Below are 18,641 nucleotides of genomic sequence, written 5' to 3'. Positions count from 1 at the left end.
CAAACTTTCTCCTTCATAATGAGTAGGGATTATCATTAAATAGAAAATTATTTTCCTGGTCTTTAAAGAAACATCGAACTACTGAGTACCTGGAGAGCCGTAAGGTACAGTTTAATTTATATAAAGGCACCCACCACCCCATGGACAACTCTATATATTATAACGTCAAAGGTGACCAAGTGGGTTGTGCAATGTAGCAGTCCTGAGTACCTGCACAGAAGTAATTTTAACACTATAATTGTTTTAAATTCTGCTATAGGATCGAGAGAAAAATATATTACCTGTATATCAGGATGGTCAGAGATCAGCGCCCCTTCCTTGTTGTAGGTATAAACTACAAAATCTTTGGGCAAAAGTTCTCTGGAAGAGGAATAAAACACGCCATTTAAAATTATTTTATCTATATACAACTAAGAACACAATTCATAAGGCATTATTCCTAGAAGAGGGGGCCAGGAAAAGAAACTTTTACCCGATATATTATTATTTAAAGAAGGAGTTACCATAAAAGTAATAGCTCACAAATGGACTTGTATCTGAAACCATGTGCATTGCTTCCTCATAAAGAATGTTAAGCTGCACATTAGTTCTAATGGTCATAAAATGCTGGTTGCAAAAAACTCAACACAAGTAATGACCCTAAATTTTTCTGATACAGCTCACAGGAGAAGTATAAAGTGTGTTATATAGTACATCATATTTCTAGAAGAAAAATAAGTGCTTACTCTTTTCTAAAAGTCTTAAATAAAGAAGAAGCACTCATCGCCTTAACCTCCTAAGTGCAGTTGCTGAAGGAAACAAGAATTGCTGACTCCTGAAGCTTTTTGGCATGTCAAGGGAGCACATGTGTAAAGATAGGGTTGTCTTTGTTAAAGAAAAAAAATATTCAGTGACATTTGTTAAAGATAGTAAGGCAGACTTTAATCAGGACTGCTGTGATAGTTATAGGGCCCACTGCAGTGGGACTTTACAGTGGTGGAGAGAGATCAGGCTCAACTCCAAATGCGGCACAGGCAAGTAGAAATTTATAGCCAGGAGTCAGTGTGTGGAGAATTACTATGAGGAAACAACAAGGGTGAGGGGGGCTCTGGCTAAACTAACCTAACAGATACAGGCCAGGGTGATCGGACATCACCTGGGGGTGGTGGAGGATGAGGAATCTGATCAGACATCAGAGGGATCAGATATCAGGAGGCGGGTGGGGGTTGCGGGGGGGGGGGGGGATTCTTGCTAAACTGTCCTAGTAGGGTTCTTGCTAAAACTGGATTTCACAAGTGCAACAAGGGACTTAGGAGAAGGTTCACAGGCCTGACTAAAGTTGGTCAAGCAAAGACTCTGTCATTTGCAGCAGAACTGGAGCAGCTCTATGCTTACCTCCAAAGTACATACAAATCAGGATGCAATATGCTAGCTAGTGATTTATAATGTGCCATTTATGGTTCCAAAGTCCCCTGGAGGCACCCAGGACTAGCTTGTCCGTTATTGTTCAGAGATGGATAGATTGATGGTTTGCATGCAGTTTAATCAGTCACACAGCCTGACTAGCTACGCAACCAGTGTAGTATAAAAGAACCCCTCTGTAAACTTGGGCATAGGTTCCCCTAAAATGATGCTTCACACATATCTCAGTCGTTTGCAATCTGAAGACAAAGCATATCTGTGCAACTGAGAAAGGACCCTGGGGGGCTCTGCCTGCAAGTAGAACCCTTTGATGATTACTTGTGCTTCCTTTTTCTTGCTGTACTCATCCTTTATCTTTATTAATAAAGTCTACTTGAGTGAGCTTGGGAGTAGCCTATGGAGTCTTGAGTCCTTTCAATTATCCAACCCTGCTCAATCATTGCAGTCTCCCTTTCTCTCACTCTCCCCCACCATACACACCTATTGCTCCCTCTAGTGGTGAATTGGAAAAGAATAAACTGAAGATACTTGGCTCTGCTCTGCCCTTCTTCCTCTTTGGAAGTCACTGCCTGCCCAGTGAGAGCACAAATTCACTATGCTTCTCCAGAAGCAGGCCAGCCAGCATGTAGCACTGCCCATGAATGAATGACTAAATTTGCCTAATACTGGATTCAGGATTAGTAGGTCCATTAGCTCTAATTCTAAGCTAAATCCTCCAACCCAGCCCTTCTATTTTATTTTTAAATTTGTTCAGCACAGGCAGAAAAAAGATGTGCTATCTTCTTTCCCCCAGACCCACTCCCTGCTAAATATCCCAATGTCAGTGATTATGTACACTCCTCTGCAAGGAGGGTTTACAGCTTTAACCAGATTCCCAAGGGATTCATGCCTCAAAAAATTTAAGACCTCTATTCTGAGGCAATGAGGCAATGAGAGGAAATTACAAGGATTTACTTGAATATAGTCATTCTTTTATTGAATTTCATAATTTCCCCATTACTAGAAAGAGTATATCTGGGTAATTTTATTATAGGCTATAGAATGTTAGAGTAGTTAACTCTAAATAACTTTTTTTTCATTAATGATCACTAGCTTTGGTGACCACCTTTCATAGGCCTAAAAACTCTTACAAATGCCTGGAAGTGTACCATTTACCCACCAATTCAAGAAGCATAGCAATGTACACAATATACAGCATATACATATAAATCACTAGTCTTTAGCTCAAATGACTTGGATTTGCACCCAAGTGGCTTGAACACTTACAAACTATGTGACGCTGAGCAAGTCAACTAACCTTCCTGTACTGCATTATTCTTATGCATAAAATGAGAATAACCACTGCTCTACAATGAAGCTGTTATGACAGTATGAGACAACGGTTATGAAAACGCTTTGTAAGCTAAAAACTATGTAAACATAAGAAACTATTATTTTATTAAATAATCTTAATTAATTTATATCTCCTTGTAGAAAGGAAGAATAGGAGAAAATATTTAGACCTATTAGAATTTTGTACATATTGACATCATCAGGTAGTGGTCAAGCAGGATCTCTCTCGGGAGTTTTGTGAGAATTAAATAAATAATACACTTAAAAGTACCGGGCACAGTGTCTGGAACACAGAAAATATTCAATAAATGTTAACTCACATCAAATACAGTACAAGGCTTTAGAAAGCCTGTCTGAAAATCTGTCACACTGTCTGAAATTCTGCCAGAAAGACTCAGACCCTTTGGCTCGGTATCCCCTGCTGGGATGAAAAGTATTGCTCAAACTTGAAGATGCATATAACTCATCTGGAAAGCTCGTTAAAACAGAGATTGCTTTGAAACCTCCCAAAATTCTGATTCATTCTAGTGTTGGACCTGAGATTCGCATTTCAAATAAATTCCCAGGTGCTGCTGCTGGTTCCAGGACAACACTTAGAGTAGCACTTCCTTAGATGGCAACACTTTCCATCCCACCGTTCACACTGTAGTATCAATGGGTTTACTAGGTGGTGTTTCTTCTGGGATCTCTCACTAAAAATACTGAATGTTTTGCTACATAAGAAAAGGGAGAAAAGGACTAAATCAGCCCACAGAAAAGTGGGTGCCTCAGTACAGTGAGAAGTTTGGCATTTCAAAAAGGCAACCTAAGAAGACAGATAACCAAATGGGATCAGGTAAAAACACACCAAAATGGGGAGAAAATATTAAAAGGGGGAGATAAGAGACTACTGTTACAGACTAAATATTTGTGTCCTGCCCTCCCCCCTCAAAAAAATTCATATGTTAAAGCCCTAACTCCCAGTGTGGCTCTAGTTGGAGACGGGGCCACTAAAGAGGTAATTATGATTAAATGAAGTCATAAGGGTGAGGTCCTGTGCCAAAAGAATTAGGGTCCTTATGAGAAGAAACACCAAAGAGCTTGCTCTTCCCCCTACCTCCCATCCCATATACACACACACTAAAATGAAGCCGTTTGAGCACATAGAGAGAAAATGGCCACTTGCAACCCAATTGGAGAGCTCTCACCAGATACCAACCTGCTAGTACCTTGATCTTGGACTTCCAGTCTCTAGAACTGTGAGAAATAAATTTCTGTTGTTTAAGTCTGTGGTATTTTGTTATGGCAGCTCTAGCAGACTGATAGAACTACTAAAGACTTCTTTACTCCTACTACTCAGTTGTTTCTTGGGCCTATCACAATTAAAAAGCTTTTTTTTTAAATGCAACTTTCTCTTACTTTCAATTATTTTCCCTTGCTCTAATGTCAAGGGAAATATAAAATAGTATGTTTTCTTCCATACTTCTCCTCTCATTATTCTCACTCTTTGTCAATCTACTAAATAATATCTAACTAGAAAAGAAACCAATATACTATTGGAAAAAAAATTACTAAAAAGCCAAAGTAAATTAAATTTCTTACTTGTTCCTTTCCAAATGTATGATATGTTCTTTTCCTTCAGCTTGAATGACATAAGATACCTAAATGCACAAAGAAGGAGAAAAGAACAATAAAACACCATCTTATAAATTACTTTTCAACAACAGGTATTTAGAGGACAATGGAAATTCCATTTTCAATTAAAATAATTTGGTATTGACTAAAAATTTTTTATGAAAGAACCATATTATCGGCTCTTAAATAATAAAAACATGCTCTGACCATTCCTACCTTCCTTTAAGAACCTATTATGGAAAATTGTCTGCATGTTTATCTAAACTCTCCTTAAATTCATTTATAACTGAGAAATAACTTCAGGGATTATTTTTGTTAAGTCCATCCACATACCACCTCATTATAAAGTAGGTCCTCCTTTTGTTTAAATAAAATGACGCTCTTAGTTTCAAGAGATTATCCTTTATTATACTTCTAATCTGAAAGTTGAAAAGAAATTCACACGCCCTTACAATTTTGTATCTTCACATGATTTACCACATTTCCTCAATTTTAAAACACACTTCTTTCCCCACATGTGAACACTTCTGAAATCAGGATGCACTGTACAAAGGCACAGCAGTCTAACTGGTTGCACTGTTTCTTCTTAATTAGTGGTTCATTAAATAATAGGGGACCTTACAATGAATGACATTTCAGAGCTAATAAATTGAAAGAAGGTAACTGGCACTTACATATCTTCAAGCTCATAGGATTCTCTTCTCTACCTCAAACAACTCTGAAACAATTTCCCCAGCAACTCACCAGTTCATCAGCCAGAAGCATTTAATGTGACCACTAGAACCAAGAGATTCAACTTTGCCTTAACTCTTTAACAAAAGAGAAAGTCATCGAGAAAATTCAACAAATAACATAAGAAGTGTCCTCTTATTTTCCCTACTGTGTCTAGACTCTAAGTTAATATCTTGTCAAGAAACAGCAGGTTCCCTCTTCTAGGAGACATCGATATCTGACTTCTAGGCCTAGACCAAATTCTAGATCCTGGCATTCTACTTTCATATCCTGAGTGGGAACCTGAGAACTCTTTGTGATCTACCTGGATTTCCACTGAGGCATCGAAAATAACAAGCTCTTTCCATCGCCACAGTTTTGGCATGTGCCTTTCTATCTTTTCAGCTCTCGACCAATCATCTGATATAAAAATGTCACTGTCATCTCCTCTGAGAAAATTCTGAGAGTCCGAGAATTTTTCCGTGATGCTATATTCTTTCCCCAAATATCTGACTGGATTGCTCATTCCTCTCCTCTGTTTTTCACTTATGGGTCACTTTTTCAGTAAGGCCTCTCCAAGCTGTCTTATTAAGAAATACAAACCCTCCTACCTCACCTCTACCCCTACTTCTGCACTCCCTATCCCCGATTCTGCTTTTAATTTTCTCCAGAGCACTTTTACCATCTTAATTATTTAAGAGCCAATAGTATGGTTCTTTCATATTACCATCTTAAGTAATCTATATTATTAATCTATGTTATTTATTGGTTTATTATCCCTTCTCCTCCCCCACTAAAATGGAAGCTCCCTAAGGACAAATATTTTTGTCTGTTTTGTTCTCTGCCATATCCCCAACAGCTAAACAGTGCTGCTATTTCTCCAAATATTTATCGGGGTACATGAATGGCATTTATCATGATCACAATTGTCTATGTGTACTGTACTGATGAAGATATGAACAGAGACACAATAAAGAAGGAAACGCAGTCCCTGTGCTGGTAAAGAAAAGGAGAAAAAGAACTAAGAAAGCACAAATTGTAGTCTAACGCAAAATAACATCAAAAATAGAATGCCCAATTCAAAGGAAAAAATATAAATTGTTCCACTGGAAGGAGATCTTAGAGTCATTTATTTCTTACTTATAGAAGAGTAAATGGAGTTGAATGACCTATCCAATTTGTGGGTAGTACCCAGAGGAAGGGCTGAAAGTAAAAGCTCCTGATTCTGAACTCCAGTGTTAATTTTACTATGCCCAGTCCCTAAGTAATGTGCAAGCTGCCTTATATTTATAAATGTATCAGCAATTCTGAGGTAATAAACTCAGTCATTCATTATCTGTTACTGTCAAATTACAATGAAGTTAAATTCTAGTTCTATAAAGTTGAAGAGTATGCAAAATCAATTGAAGTCCAAAATATCGTTTCTGAATTTATAGTAAGAGAAAATAGTATAAAAAATAATTTTTGTGCATTGGTTACCCCATTAACAGCACAGTATACTTCTTCCAATATGGAGATAAAACTTACTTTTGAGTAAACATTCCCAGATATGAAATATATGCATGTAACACAATACTATTCTCCAGTGTCCATGAAGATATAATATGACGTATTCTACCTATCACAAACTAAGACAGAGGTTGCTTACTATTATACCAAGACCATTGTAACTATCACCAGTCAGTTAAGTGTTAGATGTAATCAACATCCTACCCCGGTCCTAAAATTTTATTTAATTATTATTTCATTCTGTTATGTTTCAAGTCGACCATTTTGTCTTTAAAGAAAAGGTATCAAGAATCAATATGTCACTTTTACTAGAATAACATCCAATAAACATCAGTGCCAAATAAATAGCGCTGTACTAGTCATTGGCCAACATTACTCACTGAAATAATCACTACTGAAAATAACACCTTTGTCTTACTTTTAAAAAAGGTAAACTTATTTATAAAAAAGATAAACTTAAATACATATGTATTTCTCAAGAGATAACTTACCTGTTTTGAATAGGGCCTACGGGCTTCTCTTCGTTCTCTAGTTAATCTCCAAGGAGTTATAATTTCATAAGAAGAAAGATGTGAGGTCTGTTGAAAGCCTACAGAAGGAATAACAAATTTATATAATAAATAAACCTGAAAAACTACATAGTACCAAAATATAATAGAAATCAAAAGCTGAATGTTCAAATCAGAAAAAATCATCTGACATTCCCATATTTTATACACATACACACACATACACTTGTACATGAAAATAGCAATATCTTAGGTAAGTATGAAAAGAAAAAATGTATTTCCTAAAAAAGGATGTCAGTCTTTACTAAACAGTATGTACACAGCAACCATTTGCAAACAATTTTTAGCTAAAAACCTTAACCCTTTTTCTTAAAAGAAATCTTAAGGTATAAACACACACACACACACACACACACACACGAACTGCTTTGGTGGGGAAATGGGTAAGGAAGAGGCACCTGGAGCCTAGCAGCATTCACTCATCTCCCATTTTCCAACCTTATCCAACATGAATTATATCCCGATGATATGACACTTCCAAAATGGGCAAGGACAATAAAAAGATATTTGTAAAGCCTGATGGGTTAACTCTAATACATACTCAACAAAGATGATCTTGCGGAATTATTGTTAATTTTTAAGTGTAATAAGCTTTTCGTGGGAAAGGTTTTCTTTTAAAAGCCCTTCTGTCTTAGAGTCATTCTGATTATTCAAAGACAAAATGATATCTAGGGTTTGTATCAAAATAATACAGTGAGTGTTTGAAGTAGGAGATACAAATGAAATTATCTTAAAACTGGGTAATGGGTACACAGGAGTTTATTACTCTTTTCTCTACGGTTGTATGTTTCATATTTTCTATAATAAAATAATTATTTTTCAGTAGTTACTTATAGGGAGTGGGATGAGGGGGAGATTTTTCACTTTATACAACTCTATTATAGTGTTTATGAAACATTATATCACATGTCATACATATAAGACTATAAAATGTATCATAAATAAACATGTAACTTATACCATAAGTAAATGTACCAAACTTGTTTAAAGTAGTTATCACAATGCAACAGAACCAGAGAGTAATTAGATAAGGACTTGAACTTTATTTCCTGCAGTCCTATATGTTTGTACAGTTTGAATTTGTTTTGATAATGAGTAAGTGATTTGTAACTCCTATGTTACTTTTGAAGTTAAAAGTGGGGGGGGGAGAGGGTTTCTTCAATAAAAAGCATAAACTATTTAAAGTACTGATTATCTAGCATCTCTCAATAGCCACTTCCTTCCCATCAGCCTTACTAACCTCACATCAAGACTGCTTTTCCTTGGTCTCCCTTCTCCCACACTCCCCTTCTTTGGATCCATTCTATACGTTCATTCACTCATTAATTGTTTTATGCCCCTCAGATTTCTCAAAATACAGGTTGAAATGAAATATTTACATCTGACTTTCCCCAAGATCACACTGTACATGTTAAAATGTCTATTATGTTGTCTAACTTGGGATTTTAAAAGATACAGTGTAAACAGGAAAACATACATTGTATCACATGCAATACAATCACCTCATACTAAGTATTCAAACTCTGCCCATCAATCCCTTATGTCTTTATAATATGGCATATTATACTAAGTAAATGTGGCTTCAAGTCCTTACATAAAAACACCAGAAATAGACCCCAACACTCACAAAAGCAGCCATGGGCTGATCCAAGGCTAATGTATGACATACTACAACAAAATATTCAGATATCTGAAGTTGTCAATTGGGAACCATGTCAAAAGAAATCCATCGCCTTAATAGATGCAGGTTTCAAACCACTAGGTAGAAACATCCTTAATCCTAAATTAACTGAGGGATAGGACTATTTCCTCACCCAAAATAAACCTTACATTGACCTTTAGTTTCTCAAATCCTAAAAACACCAGTTTCAGTGTTATCCTTAATAATTTCATTCTGGATTATGGTAATTTGTTCAACTACTAGGACAGTCACTCTAGAAGTGGTGGCAGGAATAGGTGGCAAGAATAAAATACTTTCTGTGGGTAACAGATTAGAAGTTCTGTGTGATAAAAAGCAAATTACCCTTACATTTTATGCAACTTTCTGTGACTTTATAATCATTTCAAAATAAAAAGGGTTTTAAATTAATCATTACAGGCAAGGATATAAATGGTAATAGACAAGTGTTACACTAGAAGCTAACATCACAGAGTAAAAGAAGTACTTCTGAAAAGAATGACAAATGAGCAGGCAGATACTTAAAGAGCTCTTACTTTGAAACAGGTTAAGTGACTTTATAAGGTCACACAGCTAGTTGGTTTCAGGCCAGTGAAACTATTCACTGAAATTATGGATCTTTTATCCAGATTGCTAGCAAAAATAAAAGTCTAATATAGGAAGGAAAGATACAAGGTTCTTTCTTTCCTTCCCATTTTAAAGCAAAATCCTTGTTTGGCGGGGCGGGGAGGTGGGCACAATTAATCATTTATTTTTAAAAGGCTTTCAAAATTATAGCACCCCAAAATAACTTCTGTATATAAGAGCTTTTATTCTGATGTTGACTTCTTGGTTTTAAAATACAAAGATCCACTTTCCAAGTGTCATAAGGAGTTCCAAAACATGAAAAATGTACATATTTGGGTTATATCACTCAAAAATAACATCCACTAGTTGTGTGAAAATACTCCTTCCTATATTTTTTTCAAAATTCCTTTCTTATCTCTAGTTCTGATTTCTTTCTCTTTTTTGTGCGTGTTTTACCTTGCATAGATTTTTCAATTCCTTTTATTTTTTTTAACTCCAAATAGTAGCACCTTCTCATGAGAACCAAAATAACATGTTTCCCACCTTACTACAAGGAAAGTGCATTAACATTATTTCTATAAAGCTTCAACTTCCACACTTTTGACATTGTGGGCCAGAAACTTCTTTATTGTGGTGGGGGCTGTCCTGTGCAATTTAGAATATTAAGTAGCATCACTGGTATCTACCCACTAAATGCCAGAAGCACCACCAGTGTGACAGCTAAAGATATCCCCCAGATGCTTTCCAGGGGCAAAATTACCCCCAGTTGAAAACCACTGGTATAAAGATAAAGTTCACAACGAAAATAAAAACCTTAATACAATCAATGCCAGAGAGAATATAAACTGTTATATTAGAATTTGACAGAATAAACACACCATCGAAAATCACACTACCAGAAAACATGGAATGAACATAGAAATGAGAGTTGAAACATGAAAATTAAAGTGTCTTAAACTTAGCAAAAGAAAGGAAAAGGTGTTAGTTTCACTGCTTTCTTCCTCTACCTCCTTAGATCTTTTTATGTACTCTGTTTGGAGGAAGTCTAAGTATATGTAATAGTAACTGTAGTTGAGGGAAATAAGTTCTAAAAACTCCACCTAATTGCAAAGCAAACAAATGTTTGCTTTCCTTCCTGCCTATTATGTAAACAAATAGCCACCTCTAAGTACTTTTGCTATAGAAAATAAACCTGAGTTCCACTTACCGAGTGAATAAGATAATTTTATTCTCCAAATTATTTCTTAAAGAAAAATTGTTGTAATACAACATACTATTGAATTGTACACTTGAAACTTATTGGATTTTGTTGATCAGTCACAATAATTTTTAATAATAAAAAGAAAAATTGTTGTAATTAAATCCATAAAGCACAATTATTTTAAGACACATATTTCCATTTCATTTACAAGGTCAATCCCAAATAAACAAATTATCATATATTAATAACTATCTTCAAACACAATCATAATTTCCACAGCTATGTTCTATATTCTTACATATTTCTGAGCATCACAATTTTTTTTTACATTGACGCATCTTTACATTTAAAAAGAAACAAGGTTTTCGCTGTTGTTTGTAAATTCCCCTTTAGGAAAAACATCAACCACTTATCAGATTTAATGCCCTAAAGAGTTTATGTTCCTCTAGCAAAAAATTTAAGTTTCTTGAGACAAAAGACAGTATCTTACTCATTATGTGTTTCCTGCACTGGTACAGGAAGTAGTCCATAAATGTGTGCCAAGTAAATTACCCCTTCTTATCTCTACTGCTATTCATACATTCTCATAATTGTACTAATCATGTACAACCTAAAGTAAACTTTATATTTTATGATTAACATTTTTATATTAATTTTCCACAGATCCACATGGCCCACACATTTGTCATTTTAATGGCAATGCTAGATTTCCTCTATTGCTATGCCATAGACTGCTTAACCACGCCTCTGAAGCAGCTGGGATCAGAGGTCTATTCGCGGCAGGATTCTAATGTGTCAAGAAAGCTAATCTGGAGCAGGGTCTCGGGTCTGTCTACTCACATGAGGGTTCTAAGGAGCCACTAAAGGGGGAGGAGAACAGGAAATCCTCCTAAAATGAGTTAAACCACAAAACATCTCATTAAAAGAGAAATGTGTCAAAGGGAAAAAGGCATTTCTCACATATGGGAATGGGTTCTATTCTATGGTATAACAAATATTTGGCAGTGGCACCATTTTTATTTATTATAAACTGAAATACTCTTAAGTCATATTAAGATAAATATAAACAAATATGAAAACAACTGCATATTTAAAAACTGCCCAAATTAAGTGAACTTCTCAGGTTCCCTAATTTACTTTTTATTTAATAATTTATTTTTATTTACAGTTGGCATACAATATAATATTAGTTTTAGGTGTACAATATCCTAATTTACCCTTAAAAAATGTGATTCAAGCAGTTTCCTCCACATGATCACACTGGGAAAAAAAATGATTTGACTAAAATAACACTGTTGCAAAGTGAAAAATCAACTACAATAATCTCTCAAAATATAAACAAGATTATACAATTTGAAGTGCAATCCAATCTTAGTTGGGTCTATGTTGGACCCATTCAAAGGTAGAAGAGAGTTAGTTTTTGAAATACGAAGAGGACCAGATTTACTTACGAGGCAGTCAGTCGCATAGCACTGACTCAAAGGATGGCATAATTCCAAGACTGCTATATACTAGGTATCCAAGGGGAAAAAGAAATATTATGAGGCTGTCATATATTTGGGCTTGTGGCTATTCCAAGAAAAAAGCCTCCAGTTACTTAGAGCTTGCATCTTTGGGGGAATTCTATAATAAACTAGGATTTTTAAGAAAACACAAACTTAAAAGTACCTTACGCTTTGGTAAGGTAAAGTTTAAAGTGCTTTTTGAAAACTGTGTTGGAACCCAGCAACTTGTTTCGTACATATTTTAATTTTAAATGTCTTATTTTTTACTTAAGAAAACCAACTACCTTTAAATTTTAAAAACTCCTTTCTCCTATACAGTACAAACAAAAACATATCAAATTCAAATAATTTGCTGACACTGAAAAACAAAATTAGTACAAATCTAAGTTCTTACTCCATAGTTCATTTTACAGTGATTCATCCTGAATAATTTCACTTTAAAACTCATTTTCTTTAGAATGCTAGTCTTTTTGATTTTTTAATTCTACATGTCTGCATCATACTTATTACCTTAAAAGAGAAAATGTAAGAGGTTTCATACCTGATTCCTCTTGTTATTTTCACAATGATACAAAGTTACCTTTGTTAGTCTGTTTTGTTTTTTTTTTTTAAGTTTACTGTAAACATAAGCTGTTTGGAATTTATACTGCATTTCCTCACTGACTCAATGTTATAAATGGTAGTAAAAATCTTTCCAAAAGGACTCAATTCCTATGTAACTGATGTGTCGATGGTACTTCCTGAGTCCTCGAATTCCTCTTCCATTAGCAGAAAAGGTTTCAGGGCATATTTTAAACATCCTTCCTGTATTGCAAAAATTTAGTCAGCTGATTTTGGAAGAACATTCTGGTAGTGAAACATGAGTTGACTCACTCACTGCACACTATTACAAAAGCCTCTAAACAGGTCTCTCCCAGCCTCCAACCTCTCCCTCCTATATTTTGTCATCTATTGTGTTGCCAGTTATCTTAATCACAAACATGGTTATGTCACACCCCTACTTTAAAAACCTTCTCATCCAAAGAACTTTATCCTACAGGGTAAATTCCAAGTCTCTTAGCACAGTGAAGAAGACTCTCCTCAACTGGTACCAACCTACCTTAGTTTTTCCCTTGCCTCTTTTCACATAGACTACCTGGAGACAGTCTCATTCCCTAACAAGTCATGTTCTTTCACCTCTTCCATATCCTTGCAAAAACTCTTTTCTTCTGCTTTAAATGTATTCCTATCCTGTTACTTGAACATTCACCAATATAGATCGGTTCAAATATCACTTTCTCTATGAAACCTTCCCCAACAACCATCGGATAGACTTAGCAAATTTAGTCATCCTTTGCCCATGCCCAAGAATTGAGCATGCTGTTTATAACAACTTCGATAAATGTTGACCAAGTTTTGAAAGCATACGCATGCTTAAGTGAGGGACTGGCCATAAAAGGTTAAAGCCAGTTAAAAACCATAAAGATATTTCATACATCTATATGCAAGTATGTAATAATCAATACATACACTAACATTAAAAATATAGTCTTGAATTATGGATTGTTAAAACTCCAGATGTATAATCAACTTCACCTTAAATACCGGTAAATATTAACCATCTAAACTAACACAGCAAAAACAATCTTACTCAGAAAAAAATTGGTAGCCTCCCATTCTATAAAGTTTCCCTATTTAGAGTGAAAATTCCTGCAATGGGGCAAATTTGTTTAATTGAAAAAGAATAAACCAAAAATAAGGGAAAAAAAGTAATTAGTTTTCTGATAGTCAGCAGCCCTGCATTGAAATCTTCCATCAACACCTCCGAACAACGCTCAAAGCAATGATTTAGTAAAACAAATTCTTTATCATTCTCTATAGAAAGAAAACACAGCCATAAAAACAATAATATAAGAGCCAAAAAAAAAAAAAATAAAGAAGTTTTGTCCAGAAAGAAGCTAGAGAGTTCGCGATTTGTTTCCACTATGTTCGAACATCTCCAGTATAAATACCTTACCTTTATATTAAAGGGAAGTTGAGAATTCAAACGCTATTTCACATAAATGACTTCATTCTTACGCTAATCCGGTTTCTTACACAGGGCAAAGATTATTTGTCCGAATTTTGAGACATTACAAATCTAGTAAAAACGCAGATAAAAGACTGGCCAAAGAAATGTAACAGTTCGTTTCCAAAAAAGAAGTATTCTTACTACAACAACAAAATGGCCCAAGAAAAATGAGCACCACCACCCCTAATTCCCTCAGTAAATTTAGTTCTGTGGACCTACTGGGGACTCCGTTAATAAAATAAACATCAATTTTTTAAATCATGATAACCTGGACCAAAAGTTCCATCTCCCGGTCTCTTCCCAAGTGACATTAACTTTAGAAGCAAGACCAAGCTCCATTTCTCAAACAGTTTAAACATAACACACCCTCGGCGCGCACCCAAGCCTCCAAAGCCCTCAGCCGACTCCAGAGTAATCCGGAGTCTGGGGAACCCAGTTTTGCGCGGGATGGGGGTGGGGCGCACCGCAAAAGGTTCTACCAAGCAGGAGACAGAGGAAGAGAAACCAGACAGAATACTGCCGAGAAGTGTTGGGGGGCGCCAGACCCTGAACCTCGGGTCTGAGCACTGTCTACACACGGGTGGAGTGACTCCGCCTCCCGACCCCAAGTCCAGTCCCCAGGCCAGACCCCTCCACTCCCAAGGACCTCAGGGTAATTCCGAGAGTCCCAGCCCTAGGAAACAGCGATCCTAGAGGTCCCTAAGGGCGGACACCCACCTGGCCGAGCCCCACCGAGGACTGGGCCCACCAAGCCAAACAACAGCAGCCACTGGAAGCGGAGGGTACCAAAGGGCGAGCCGGCACGGGATCCCATTTCAGCAGATTCTGCAGGTTCTACTCAACATTCGATCGCCTCTGCGTCCGCCGGCTCCATCATTTCCCAACCCTGCCGGGGCCCCAGAGCTGGCAGAGATGCGCGCGCCCGAAGACGAACACGCGCTCGGCACTGACGCAACTCGGCTCTTGTCCGAGCTCGCTCCCGACATTGCGCTCGCTACCGCTGACGTAGAGAAAAATCCAGTCCCCAGCGAAAGAATGGGATTGCTATCTGGCGGCTAAAGCCCGCACTAGTGTGCCCCGCCCATTCACTGTCCGCGCCCCTTTCTACTCCTAGACCTGCCTACTTTGGGGGTCAAAAGAACCAATTGGACGAAGCATTAAGAGCAAAAGGAGGAGGAGCAGGAGACCGAGAAGAGGAATTGAAAAGCAAAAGCGAAGCACAGCCCGCCCCCTGCGCAGCCTTTTCTAATTGGTTGTCAGGGGTTGGGCGGAGAGCCAACCTGTGCGCCCATTGGCTATTTGGCGGCGAGGAGCGGGGCTACGCGAAGAGGCCTGGCCAGGCCCGGCTCGGGTTGGAGGTGCCGGCCGGGGTTTGTAGTTGAGGAGGTTAGGCCGCCGCCACTGGCCCCGGAAAAAATGGTTCTGGGTGGTTGCCCAGTGAGTTACTTACTTCTGTGTGGCCAAGCGGCTCTGCTGCTGGGAAATCTACTTCTGCTGCATTGTGTCTCTCGGAGCCACTCGTACAACGCTACCGCGGTGCCCGAGCTTACATCCGCTGACGCCGCCCACCCGGAGGTCTCCGCCGGCGCTCCGAGCTGGGAATATGGCGACCCCAACTCACCAGTCATCCTTTGCTCCTACCTGTAAGCTACCCAGTCGTCGAGGCAGGTGGAGATAGAGATAGGACCAGGGATACACGGGTGTTGTGGTAGGGGAGTAGGAGAGGGAAGCTGCTTCCCCCCGCCGCCCCGCCCGGACCCTCTCCATCTGAAGACCTGATAGTCAACACGCGGGACGAAAATATGACAGATTTCTCACTCCTCTCACCCATGCAGGGGAAAACCTTGTGTGTCGGTGGCAGATCCTTTGAGATCCCGAAAGAGGAGAACTAGGGAGGAGTGACACCTTTTAGCCTCCGGAAGAAGGGTACGAGGTTGTGCCTTCTCTGTTCTACTCCCTTTAACCGAAGGAGGCTCCATCGTAGGTGCTAGTACTGCGTGGGGCACTAATGGAGTAAATTACTCCCTGCCTACATGACACCTCCTGAAAAAAAGCAATATCCTTACCGTTTCAGAACCAAGTCATTTTTTAACATCTTTTTAGTCAAATAAGAAAAGGCTTTTGGGAAATGCAAGGAGAACTGAGAATTCTTTGGCTTCAATTTTTACCCTATATCCTCGTGGCTGTTAGCCTAGGGAAAAGATGAAGCCATGGCAGAAGGAGAATACGTGTAGAAATAGGACCAGAAACACCCCCACTGCCCCATAAAAGGGTCATTTGGATGGCTATTTGACCTGCCATACTTCAGTTTATTTGACACCATCTCTTGTCTTGGGTAAAGAATCAGAATATTAAACCCCAGAATATTTGAAGAAATGTCTCTTGCCTGTTTTGATTATATAAATGTAAACAGCTGTTTGCAAAGACCATATGATGATCATGATCTTAATGGTGATTTCAGACCTGATGAATTCATAGAATGTGAAGACCCAGTGGATCATGTTGGAAATGCAACCGCATCCCAGGAACTTGGTTATGGTTGTCTCAAGGTGGGTTTTTGTTTTATTTTATAAACAAACTCTTCCAGAAACGTATTTTAAAAGTTACAGAAAAGTGTAAGAGTTATGAAGTTACTTTTTTGTAGAATTCATTAGAACAACTGTTACTAGAAATTTCCAACATGGCCAGGGTCAGTGGCTGAACAAGATACTTAGTTTCCTAAGGAAGAAACAGTTTCCGTGCCAAAACTACTAAGGTACAGAGACCGACCTGTCTCTGGTTTCTTTGGCCATTGAGATTGACAGCTTTGAAGCTAAAAAATGTCACTCTTGATATCCTTCAAGGCATGCACTTTCCTGAAAGAGCAAAAGAAAAGCTTATGCACTTCCTAAAATTGATGAATTGAGCAGTATCTTGTTACACATGCATTTGGGACAAAGCTCTTCCTGCCAGTGACTTCTTTTCACCAGGCAAGCAGTTCCTACCTTGTCTTTGGGAAACAGATAGTGTCTATCAGTATATGTCTTTGCAGGAGGTTATATAGCATTCAAGCCTTTTCTAACAGTGGCCTCTTGGAATGGAGGGAAGCCATTCAGTTCCACTGATGATATCCCTAAAGCTGGGCACATGCTTTCTAGTCAGACTCTCAAAAACCAGTGAAGTTCATGTTCTTTTCTCCCACATAATGCAAATCAAAGCACAGGTGTAACAGAATTATAGGAAAACATTCTTTGTACTAAATCAGATACAGAGGAATAAACCTGAAAGTCATAAAACCAAAAAAACAACTCTTACTGCAATCATGTAAAGAAATATTTTTAGTACAGTGAGATTTTTGTTCTATTGATAATATTGATAAAAGTTTGAGTTAGAATCATATAGAGATCACTTACTTTTGCCCATTTTAATTAAAAACTGGATTGATCCTGTCAAGGTTCTCATGCTGTCACTTCCCCCAGAAGTCCCCGTTCCTTTGAGGAATGCTCCAGCAAAAACAGTAATGAAGCACTTAATAAAGTGCCAATAGAGATTACACAGCTGTGCTTTCTCTTCAAGAATTCAGTTACACAAAGGGTCAGAGGTCCTGTTCTGACATTTTTGCTGGAATTTAAACATACCATAGATGTACTACAAATATCTGATAATCAAACATTCATGACTTAAATAAAGTCCTGGGTCCATTGATATTCTGAGTTCTTTCCTAATTATATTAATTTATAATACATGTAAAACAGACCTGTAATACACATTTTTATAAAATACCCATTCCCAAATGCTCAATAATGTGCTCTTTGTCCTGTAAATATAATTAAAGCATTATATCCCTCTATTCTAAATGGCATTTAATGAAATGGATTATAAATTTTTTAAAGTTTATTTAAAACAATGTACATTAAGGATGGACTAATTTAAAATCTCTTGAAATGTTACTAAATTCCTTGTTCTTCAGCACTTTACCCTAACTTTGTTAGAATAACTATTACCCTGAGTCATCTTTTATTAATATAAAGGTATATTTTGGTGAGGTTTTTTGTTTGTTTTGTTTTGGTTGTTATTGCACAGTTTGGTGGTCAGGCCTACAGTGATGTGGAACACACATCAGTCCAGTGCCGGGCCCTAGATGGAATTGAGTGTGCCAGTCCTAGGACCTTCCTACGAGAGAATAAACCTTGTGTAAAGTAAGTATTACTTTGAATGAGGTAGTTGGTACGTGGATGGAGGTAGAGCTGTTTTCCTTGCCATCTCCTGATGTAACTTTTTCTTTTACCTTCAGTGTTAAAGGGGCAACAGTATTACTACTAGGCATCATCCATGGATGGGGCACTGTAGTTATAATAGAGAGGACACAGGACTTGAGACCAGAGGCCATAAGTTCTAAATGTCTCTTTCACCAACTAGCTAATTACCTGTGGTCACCCAGAGGCTCTATCCCCTCATCTACAAAATAAGTTGGATGACCTAGCTCCAAGATTCCTATAATAGGCATAAATCCTATGAAAATAGA

The 18,641-nt window shown here is 37.6% G+C and overlaps 2 protein-coding genes across 3 annotated transcripts in view; one reads left to right on the top strand and one right to left on the bottom strand.

The window, feature by feature from the left end:
- Positions 1-15,099, bottom strand: part of ADAM9 (ADAM metallopeptidase domain 9) — a 109,784-nt gene extending 94,685 nt beyond the window's left edge. Inside the window, exons 1-4 of one of the 2 annotated variants that reach the window (XM_011372618.2) lie at positions 14,855-15,099; positions 7,059-7,156; positions 4,315-4,373; positions 282-360 (exon numbers count right to left, since the gene is read on the bottom strand). In XM_011372618.2, coding sequence (XP_011370920.1) covers positions 282-360; positions 4,315-4,373; positions 7,059-7,156; positions 14,855-14,951 — 333 coding nt within the window. In that variant the 5' untranslated portion in view covers positions 14,952-15,099. The remainder of the gene's footprint in view (positions 1-281; positions 361-4,314; positions 4,374-7,058; positions 7,157-14,854) is intronic. The other variant, XM_023519658.1, reaches the window with a different exon arrangement.
- A 352-nt stretch (positions 15,100-15,451) lies between these two features.
- Positions 15,452-18,641, top strand: part of TM2D2 (TM2 domain containing 2) — a 9,454-nt gene continuing 6,264 nt past the window's right edge. Inside the window, exons 1-3 of the mRNA XM_011372603.2 lie at positions 15,452-15,780; positions 16,599-16,686; positions 18,200-18,315. Of these exons, the coding sequence (XP_011370905.1) occupies positions 15,554-15,780; positions 16,599-16,686; positions 18,200-18,315 (431 nt within the window). The 5' untranslated portion in view covers positions 15,452-15,553. The remainder of the gene's footprint in view (positions 15,781-16,598; positions 16,687-18,199; positions 18,316-18,641) is intronic.

This window comes from Pteropus vampyrus, unplaced genomic scaffold (genome assembly GCF_000151845.1).
Source record: "Pteropus vampyrus isolate Shadow unplaced genomic scaffold, Pvam_2.0 Scaffold8, whole genome shotgun sequence".
NCBI classification, from domain to species: Eukaryota; Metazoa; Chordata; class Mammalia; order Chiroptera; family Pteropodidae; genus Pteropus; species Pteropus vampyrus.
Note: the sequence above shows the minus strand (reverse complement) of the source record. Positions and strands in the feature narration are given on the sequence as shown.